This window comes from Phalaenopsis equestris, unplaced genomic scaffold (genome assembly GCF_001263595.1).
Source record: "Phalaenopsis equestris unplaced genomic scaffold, ASM126359v1 Scaffold000761, whole genome shotgun sequence".
Classification (NCBI taxonomy): Eukaryota; Viridiplantae; Streptophyta; class Magnoliopsida; order Asparagales; family Orchidaceae; genus Phalaenopsis; species Phalaenopsis equestris.
In genome coordinates this window covers 2,365,879-2,376,610 of record NW_018165201.1, presented here as the reverse complement: position 1 = coordinate 2,376,610, position 10,732 = coordinate 2,365,879, and the positions used below count along the sequence as shown (strand labels likewise).

Sequence of the window (10,732 nt, the reverse complement as noted above, 5' to 3'; positions counted from 1 at the left end):
AATTCTACCCTTAAAACTAAATGAATTTTATTTATCAACTGCAAATTACCAAAAATAATCAAAATTAATCGGTTACATTAACCTAAGTATTTTTGGTTTTCTATGTATTCTTTCCCCATCATGATTTTTTTGTCTAATATTACGTTCATGAAAAATATATCTACACCAATATTTGCAGAGAGAGAGAGAGAGAGAGAGAGATAAAAAAAAAAGAACAATTAGTGTTTTGTTTAGCGTGATGTTTTTGTGTTTGGCTCACTTGCTTAGTGAGTCGAAAATGAGCCAATCTCGTAGTTATATGATGTTAAAAGGGTTGGGGCAAGATTTAAAAAATATTATTTGATATTAAAATTATTTAAATTTAATTTAATAATTTTTGTAATTTCGAGCCGAATGATCAAATCTTTGTGTTTGGTTCGTTAACTTAACGAACGATCTGAACACGAGCTTCTTAATTAGGGACTCTTCAGGAAGGAGCCATTTTGACAGTCCTATATATATAATTTGATTTTTTTTTCACTTAAAATGGGCTTATGGTTAATTTCCAAAATAACCCCAACACCGACCGTTCAGCTCTCTTACACAATCCAGCCTGCCTTTTTATATTTTTTAATTATAAGAAAAATATCTAACAATCAAAATTTAATTTTTTGCATTTATAATAATACTGTTCGCGATGAGCTAAATTTTCTCAAATCCTAATATTTATAGACAAAATATTATAAACCTAAAATTTATAATTAAACTATTCGATTCATAATACATAAAAATCATTATATATATATATATATATATATATATATATATATATATATATATATATCCACACATAAGGGATTTTCTAATAGATTGAATGTTAATCAAAATAACCTAAAATTAATCCACCTCCCACCTCCCACCTCCCACCTTCCCAAGCTCAATGGAACAAACCATCCCGAAAAGCGGCTCTAATGGCGGCCTCGAAAAAACCCTGAAAGAGGTCATTCGCGAGGATCACGCCGACGCAAGAGACCTCCACTGGAAATCCCTCAAAGACGGTATCCGCCTCCACCACGCCAGCACCGCCTGGGCCGCCGCCGTCGCCGGATCCGCCAACACCCGTCCCCGCAACCTCTCTCGTACCGCCTCCGTCCGATCCCCTCAGAAACATCCTCCATTCGGCGACGAGCGGGCGCTGTTGCAGCGCCCCCGCCCGCCGGCGAAAGAGGAATCGAAGAAGACGTCCCTGAAGGCTCTGCTGGCTGAAGGCGGGGAATATTCCGACGATGAGGAGGGGGACAGGGGACGTGTGGGGAGAGAAGACGAAGATGAGGAAGATGAGGAGGAGGGGGGGAGTGAAGGGGGAATGGCGCGTACGTGCGGCGTCTGTAATGTGCGGCATAAGGGGACGGCTTTCATTCCTTGCGGCCACACTTTCTGCCGGCTTTGTTCGAGGGAGCTTCGGGTAAGCCCTGGAAACTGCCATCTCTGCAATGAGTTTGTTCTTGAGATTCTAGACATCTTTTGATCTCTATTTCTATTATGGGGGGCATTTAGGTATAGGACACCCAATTCTCATACATTTACATTTCTAAAGATTAAAGTTTGATTTCTGTGTTTATAGATCTTGAATGTTTTATAGCATCACTATTTTATCTTTTAGAAAATAAAAAGAGTTTTTTTTCATGGATTTATAGGATGAAATGTGTGTAAGAGTTGAGGTTTAGATGTTGGATATGTATATACGTTGGAGTTTAGTGGTGTGCATGCAAATCTTACCTTTTTTTATAGATTATTATAATTATATAACTAAGATTGTGAGCATATAAATATGAAAGATGATGAGAGATTTGGTATGATTAGTGTTGTGAAAAAAGTTCTTAATGGTTTCATCATATATGTTACTTGTGAATTTTGTTATTTTACATTATAGTTATAGTTATTGGTATTTATGTTAAAATAAAATGCAGTCATGTTTGCAACTATTCATATTGAGTGATGGTGGGTGTATGACAATATTTTTTAGGCTATGAGATGGTTTTAGTTCTTTATAATGTTATGATTTATGATGAGTGATTATTAATTCGAGGTAATTGTCTTTGTGTTGGTTCTGATTCTTCTTTCAAGTTAAATGTGAGGCCATATTTATATTATTTGGAGAGTGTGCTTTGATAAATTTAGCTAAAATCTAAAGTACTCGATGGATATGTGATATATATATATATATTTTGCTTTTAAATGTCTTAACAAACTTAAAATTAAGTGATTTTAAGCTAATTGACTCTCTATCATCAAGTTGCTCCATAAGAAAAATATAATGAGCCTAAGATTATTCAATTCTATGAACATTAGAGTACTTAAATGTTGAAAGAATAGCTTATATCAAATGAATCAATATTGACCGTCTCATGAAGCGTCTTGAGATTTTCGTTAAATTTATATAAATAGGACGCTATGTTCAATATAATGGCGGAGAAAACTAAGAGCCAAGTCACATACTCTGTTTAAGAGCCCACAATTACTAATAATCATCATTGACGACAACCAGTGATTGTTGTAACCCAACTATTATCTCACAATTATTGTAGCATGCTTATTATTTTCAAGTTGTTGTTGTCTTATCATTGCAATTTAGCTAACATTGTTGTTTGTTAACCCCTGTTATTATAATAAAAAAACAAGTCTCCATAACTCTATAACCTTTTCATCACCGGCTAGAGAGAGGAGAACTTTACAATTTTATACGTAGTGGATTATTCTGACTGAGATATGTCCTGTTACTTTTCACATTTATATAATTTTTCATATAAAAAATTTGGTGTGACTTATATTCTCTTTTTATCTATTTATTTGTGAGATTTTAGTACAAATCTAAGATGCAAACTCTTTACTCTCCCATCATACATTTTCTAGCACTCAAATGATGTAATAAAAGAAAATAATATCAAGTGATGTACCTAATCATATAAATATGTTTTTTATGCCCTATATAATTATTTTAAAGATCTTGCAGTAACGTGTAGACCTTGGAGAGGGAATTTTTTTAGCTTAAAAAATAATATATTAAAATATTCAATATTTTAATAAATTATTTTACTAAATTCATTATTTTTTATCAATATTAATAAAGTCTTAGAATGACTTGTTCCCATAATTATAAGCAAATAAAGAGAAGAGAGAGAGATAAATGAAACCTATTATCAATAGCCTTTAGATTTAACAATAGTTATATATTACATTTAATTTATCATTATTTAAGCATTACAACATAAAATTCTAAATATACAACTCAATAGAGTCGAGAGAGAATGCGATTTATAAATAAACTCAATGAGTTGTGGGAAAGATGATGATGAGTGGGTTGATCAATTCATAACTACTTTTAGCTAAATTTATTGCGGTCCGAGCTAAAATTTGAATTGAGCAAAATTCACAGCCCTAACTATGTATGTAAATGCACCACCAGATGCATTTTTTTTCTCAATGCTCTTTGCCATCATCTCCTCCATTCATGCTTAAACTTTCATTCTATATAGATATAACTGCCAATATTTAATAACAAAACATAGAAGAAGCACGACCGGGACAAGTATGGCTTCACCAATATGAGCGCATTACAAAACATAGGAGATGCAAAATCAAGATAACTACTAATGGCTTCACCAATAGGAGCTTAAAACAAAATATCATGCAACTTTAAGTAGACGGGAAGACTCAACTCTCAAGGCAGTTTCCATTCCCCAAGACAAAGCCAGGACTGGTCACAAAGGTAACGTTTTTTTAAATCCGGCTATCACCAAACAAAATCCTTTAAAGAGGTCCACATTTGAAGCATTAGGTAAAGGGAATGTCTAGTTGGAAGTTGGCCACTGTGAATAGTGTGTTCGGTTATGCTTGAAAAAATTATTCATGTTTGGCTAAAAAAATTCATTCGTGTTCAGTTCGAAATAGACTCATTAGACTAATTTTTAAACGAATAATTTTTTTTAAAATAACAGTTTGTATAAAAATTAATTAATTATAATTTATAATATTTATATTTGTGTGTGTGTGTATTTATTTTTTTTTGTATTTATTTTCGAGCCAATTCGTGCCTATCACGAGCGAAAAAAATTTTCTTCGTTTTTGACTCGTTTATATTTTGAGCTTAAAAATTTGTTTGTGTTCAGCTTGTTAGGCTTAATGAATGAGCAGAATACGAGTTACTTAACGAGCCGAACAAGAACTGTTCCTGAATAACGAGCCAAATTGATAGCCTTAACAAGACGTAATATTTTCTTGCTTCAAAAAGCCCTTTCTTCCTCTTTGAATCTTATTTATTTATAATTTTAGTGAATCTCTTGGCAGAGTAAAATCAAGTTGAATCATGTTCATTATTGGCATTTGGAGCCATGTAAAAAAATATTTAATTATATAATTCTCTTATTTATTTAAAAGTTTCATTATAAAATTAATATGAGAATAAATAATATTTAACACATATTTATTATTATTTTTATCTCATTGAATGATGGATGTAGCTTAACATTTCTTACATCCTTATATAAAACAAGAAAATATTACGCCACCAGACACAACGTGATGCGATCCACCCGCATATTCAGACGAATAACTTATTATTTTCTCCATATAAAGAGGGTTTCAACAATTGCAAGAAGGGTACATGCTCTTCTCTTTAAAATGCATTGTGTCATCATATTTTTGAGAAAATGAATGCCTTAAAAGAGAAATTCGACATCCTTGATAGTATCTTGGTAGCTTTGTTGTATGGTAAGTGGATGAATGAAGAGGGAGCTTCTGAAAGAAAGAAGAATAAGAAGGTAAGAATGAGGGGCCAAGGAGTTTGCTTCATTGTTGAGCAATTAAGCGAAAACTAAGGGAGAAAACCCTAGGGCACACTAAAACTCGTAAAACCTGAGAAGAGATGGCCTCAAAACAAACATTTTTGACTGGATTTTTTGTGAGAAATTATCATGCTTCAGACATTTTTGGCCGTATAGCTAATTAGATTGAATGCCTATATAACCATATGACTTTATAGTCGGTTTGGTAGCGAGAGTATCTCAACTGGCTGTCCAGCTGCCACCTTGATTAGGATATTTTGTGCTTTGTATCCACTTGACTATGGTGATGAGTTTTTCTTCTCTATGGGAGCTGGTCCGACTCACAATCGGGTTCGTATTGAGATAAAATAATATGAGACAAGAGGTCACACAATTGAATCGAGGCTCCTCCCACTTTTGCTGTTATGACTGAGGTCAGATAAATTTGGGTTCCCACCTCTGTCATTTTGAATATGGTCAGATAGAGGGTAGTTGTTTCTCGTGAATTGAGGCAACTTTTAGTCAAAAGACTACATGCGAGATTAAAAGACTTGGGTCACATCAGATGATCAAGTTTTTTTAATTGTCCACATTGTTGAGTCTCTGAATAGTTCACTTCGATCAGGATGTTTTGGTCTTTATGACCACCTCGATGGTTGTGATGGGTAGCACACTCCGTGGAAAATTTCTAGTCAATACTTCGTGCAAGAGTACAACAGGAGACCTGGGTCACACGAGATGTTCAAACATTCTCAATTGGCCATACTGTTGAGTCATTGGTTAGTTGCCACTTTTAATCAGGGTACCTTGAGCTAAATAGCTGTCTGATTGAAGTGATGGGTTCTTCTATTCATGGGGATTGGCTAGATTTGCAATTGGGTTTACAGTCAAGAGAAACATAACAAATGATTGGGTTACATGAGATAACTCGACCTTCTCCTATACTGTTGTGAATATAGTTAGGTGGAGATCCTCATCATTTTGTCATTTCGAAAGATATGTTAGATAGATTGATCTGCCACTGCGAATGAGGTGAGGTAAGACTTTCCTCAGTCATGCCTAGTCCAATAAATCTGGCATGACAGAGCTTTTTTGTGACTAGTTGGTTTCAACTGGTTTAGCCACCCCCTCAGTCATACAATTTCTAGTAAATTTGGCCTGGCCGAGTCTTTTTATGGCTAGTTCGTTTTAACTGGTAAGCCACCCCCTCAGTTATACCCTGTCCAACAAATCTGGCCTTGCTGAATCTTTTTGTGGCTATTTGGTTTCAACTGGCTACCCACTCCCTCAGTCGTATCATGTTCAATATATCTCACATGATCGATTTTTCTTTTAGTATTCTCTTTAGACGTCACGTCGATTATTAGTAAAGACTTTTTTTTATGTTTCCACCAAGTGCACTGTGTCTCAGCGGCGCAACACACTTGTTATATGACTTTGTTACATTTTTATCAAACTTTAACTTTCGTTCATTTTTATCCAAGTAACATTATGATGTGGCATAAGCCATAAATGACATTTTCCTTTACAAGTGCATAAATTGTTATTTTCTACTTTTGCACAAAACCAACCAAAATTTGTAGTTGAAGTAACGAACAAGTCTAATTTTTAATGAATTGATCAAATAAATTTTTAACTTTTTGAGTTTGATTGAATTAATTGAAATTAAATTTATAAGAAAAATAAAAAAAATAATTTAAATTCCCCAAAGTTTTATTTATAACATATTTAGAAGTGCCCATAGTTAGAATATTATATATATTAAATTTAGTATTATAATAATTTTATTTCTTCATTTAAATCATCTTATAATAATTCTAATATTTATTAGGTCATTCATTTCAAACCCAATTGAAAACATTAAATTATAACCTCCCATTTCTTAGCTTCAATGTTCAATCCAATTTCACAACCATGTTAAACTGTGAGACATGTTAATAACATGGGACATTTACATAAAAATCATACATTTCTTATGTATTTATACCATCTAACATCTAATAAAATTTTCATATTCCCATGCATAGCACTCAAATATTTAATATAATGTAAAAAATATTAGTATTATTACTTCTTAAAAATAAAATAACACCAATGTGTATAAAGGTAAATATCAAACTTTAGTTGTTAAATTTGTAAATACATAACAATTATGTGGAATGTATGTTATTTCCCTATAAAATTTTACAGTGAAAGCATATATATATTATATATATACACACAGAAATTTACATACGTAGCACACAATTCTAACGCATTTACGTATCTCACAACAAAACTTAAACATAGCACCTTATCTATATATGAAAATATGGATTTCACTGTTAAAAAATGTAAATCCGAAAGAATTGGGTATTGTGTCCGTAAAAATGAGAGTTCTAGTATGAGATACGTAAATGCATAAGAATTGGGTGCTATTATGCAAATTCTTCTATTTTATAACAAAACTTTGAAGATGCGCGACCAGATTAACAATGACAGGTTAACAATGACTTCACCCATACGAGCATATAGCAAAACATAGAAGATAACTTTCATTCTATATAGATACAACTACCAATATTTTATAACAGAACATAGAATATGCAGAACCAGGATAACTATGACTTCGCCCATATGAGCATATGACAAAAGATAACAAAAGATAGAAGACGCACAACCAACATAACAATGGCTTCACCAATACAAGCGTATAAAGGCAATATGTAACTATAAATGGATGCTGAATTTCAAGCATAGCTCAATAGCCACAAGGGAATTTGAAAGCAAAAACTTCAGCTCCATCCTCCATTCCCAACTGAAGACAAAACAAAACAAGCAAAAAATACCATTAGAGACTAATTTGCTGAAACAAACATTAAGGGTGCATTTGAGGCAGCTTGTGCTTATCCAGATAAGCTGCTTATCTCCAGATAAGCTGCTTATCTGGAAATGCAGACCATGGGGTTGGACCCGCGTTTCTCGTTAAGATAAGCTGTTGAAACGCAGTTTTCAAACAGTGAGACAACGTTTTCAAAATGTCACTACAGCGGATAAGCTGCCCCAAACGAAGCCTAAAGTTTTTAAATTTATTACCTCCAAGGGAGTATTTTCATATTTAATCCGATTACCACGAAAAAAGAACAAGATCTGATGGAACTGAAGAGTCAGATGATCACAAAAGTCATTCATGAGGTTCTGCAGCCGAGCAGTACTCTTTATTCTGAAAAAACTCTCATTTCCATCCTGCAACAATATATATATGGCAGCAATGATGACTAATTAAAAAAAAAAAAAAAAAAAAACAAAAAAAACAAAAAACAAATGCAGAAATAGATTTAAATTAAGAGCATGATCCATTCTTTTGTGCATCCTACTAATGCTACCAACAAAAAGTAACCTCCAACAACAATGGAGAAAACCTTTTGGTTGAATTAAACATGATTATGGCAAAGAAAATCATTTGCAATTTGATAGAGAAATATATCACCTCATATTTTATTTTGACCTGGAGTGTTTCTTCTCCAGTTTCAATGTCTGTTCCTGGCATTTTCTTTTCTTTGTTTTTGTGTGGTTTGTCTTCGAAATGGGTCGTGGGTAGTATATTCGTGTTTGACTCGTTTCGGGCTAAAATGTTCAAATTAAACTCAAATTGTAGTCCACTTTGAGATGGCCACACCACATGTCGATAATGCTCGAAGAATGAATTTCTCTTCATTTAAACACCTTTAAGGCTGCAAGAAAATCTCTACAACAGATGTGGGACTAAATAGTAAAAGGTGAATAAGCCTTGGCGATAATGTTCATTATTATTTTTCTTTGAGCATTTACATGCATACTCATTAATTCTTATGTATTTACATCTCTAACACATAAACTTTACTTTTTTAAAATATAATATAAAAATTAATATAAAAATGATATAAACAAATATTATTATTTAATTATTTCAAACTAAAACGTGTTGAACAAGAACAAACAAATCATTGTCAAGTGTTCGACTCATTTATAAATCGAGCTCAAAAAATATTCGAGTTCGACTCACTTGCTTAACGAAAGAAATGAATACGAGCTACTTAACAAGCCAAACATGAGTTGCTCACGAATAATGGTTTATTTTTAACAGCCATAGCAGTCCCTGTTTTAAATAGAGGAGTTAATTGGATGCTTCGAGTTTGATAGATGGGCGAAGGGAACAATGAGACAATTCAACTCTCAATCCAGCTGCGATTTCTCAAGACGAAGTCAAGCCGACGGTCAGAACTCTTAAACACTATGCTGGGATTTTAGTGAAGTGGCAACTTGAAATGATTATTACGAATATATATATATATATATTAATTAGTATTTTAAAAAAAATCTAATTGACTACGAGGCTGCAAAGATTTATGATCAATTAAAATATTGATTAAGAAAATAGAATAAAAATTATTAAATTAGATTCAAATGATGTTTTAATATAAATAATAATTTTAAATCTTGCTCAAATTCTTATTGTCTTATGTCTTATGACTACATAATTAAGGTTGTTAAAAGGACTTTTTGTTTGTGAACAGCTGTGTCGGGCTCGTTTGCTAGCCAAACACAAACACATTTTTTGAGCTCGAAATATAAACGAGCCGAACACGAGCTGAGCATGGAGTTCGGCTCGTTTCTAAAGAAAAACTTATAGTTAACTATCTTTAAGAGCTAAAATCAGTGTTTTGTGTTGTTTTACCCAATGACACTTTGCTGAATATATTGCCATACCCAAACAAACATTAGATTCAACAAAATCTTCCTTAATCTTTTGAACGATTAAGACTTTATTTGTCAGCTCAGGCTGAACACATAACATATTTAATATATTAGATTAAATGGATCTTTCTCTTTGAAGTCGTTAAGGTGAACGTCTAAAAAAGTTACATCAGCTGAAACAAACTTTTGGTCATCACGTCATATGAGGCATTGCATCAGATATCATAGGATGCAGCATTGAAGTATAGTTACAAATAATATGTTATGTTAATTGCTTTGAATAATACAAATTCTTTGCAGAAGCATGCATACTCAACATTAAGAGAGTCATGAAGTCACTCATAGATCCAAATAACTTTCCTCATTCTCTCTGCTATTGCATCAAACTCAAAACCCAAGTAATTGCATTTAGTTCTTGGCCAGTCATATGTAGCAAATTTAGAAATATTCTTACTACATCTCAACCAATCCCTTGAAATCCTATTGTTGTGATAAAGAGCAAGTTTGTAATCAAAATTATGCACATTCTCTAATGGCGAACTCAAAAAGTGTGTTTGTGTTCGGCTCGTTTGCTTAACGAGCCGAACAAGGTGTTGAGAGCCGAACACAGTGAATGAGCCAACCACGAGCTGTTCGCGAATAAAGAGTCGTTTTGACAACCCTAATCATGTAGTCATAAGACATTAAGGATTTGAGCAAGATTTAAAAGTAGTCTATTAGATTTTTTTAAAATACTACTCTATATATATATATATATATATTTGATGAGTAGTATTTCGAGTCAAAACAAGCCGAACACGAACAAATCGAGCTGAACACGAACTGCTCGTGAAGAAAGAGCCTTTTTGATAGCCCTATTTCTCACTTCCTCCTCCATTTATCCTTAAAAGTTTCATTCTATATAGACATAATTACCAATACTTTATAACAAAACATAGAAGATGCACAACCAAGATAACAACTAATGGCTCTACCAATATGATCATATATAACAACACATTGAAGATAACTCTCATTTTATATACATACAACTGCTAATATTTTATAACAAAGCATAGAAGATGCACAATCAGGATAACCATGGCTTCACCAATATGAGCACATTACAAAACATAGCAGCTGCAAAGCCAAATTAACTTCTAATGACTTCACCAATATGAGCTTATAACAAAACATCATGCAACTATAAATAGATGCTGAACTTCAAGCATAGC

General features: G+C 32.9%; 1 protein-coding gene across 1 annotated transcript; it reads left to right on the top strand.

Moving 5' to 3' along the window:
* The first annotated feature begins 919 nt into the window (after positions 1 to 919).
* LOC110030820 lies at positions 920 to 1,812 on the top strand. Its single transcript, XM_020733747.1, has one exon. The coding sequence runs from the start codon at positions 920 to 922 to the stop codon at positions 1,505 to 1,507; it is 588 nt and encodes a 195-aa protein (XP_020589406.1). The 3' UTR covers positions 1,508 to 1,812.
* The last annotated feature ends 8,920 nt before the right edge of the window (positions 1,813 to 10,732 follow it).

Bases quoted from the DNA above. Each gene is read 5' to 3' on its own strand.
- LOC110030820 (XM_020733747.1), top strand. From the start codon at position 920: ATGGAACAAACCATCCCGAAAAGCGGCTCTAATGGCGGCCTCGAAAAA.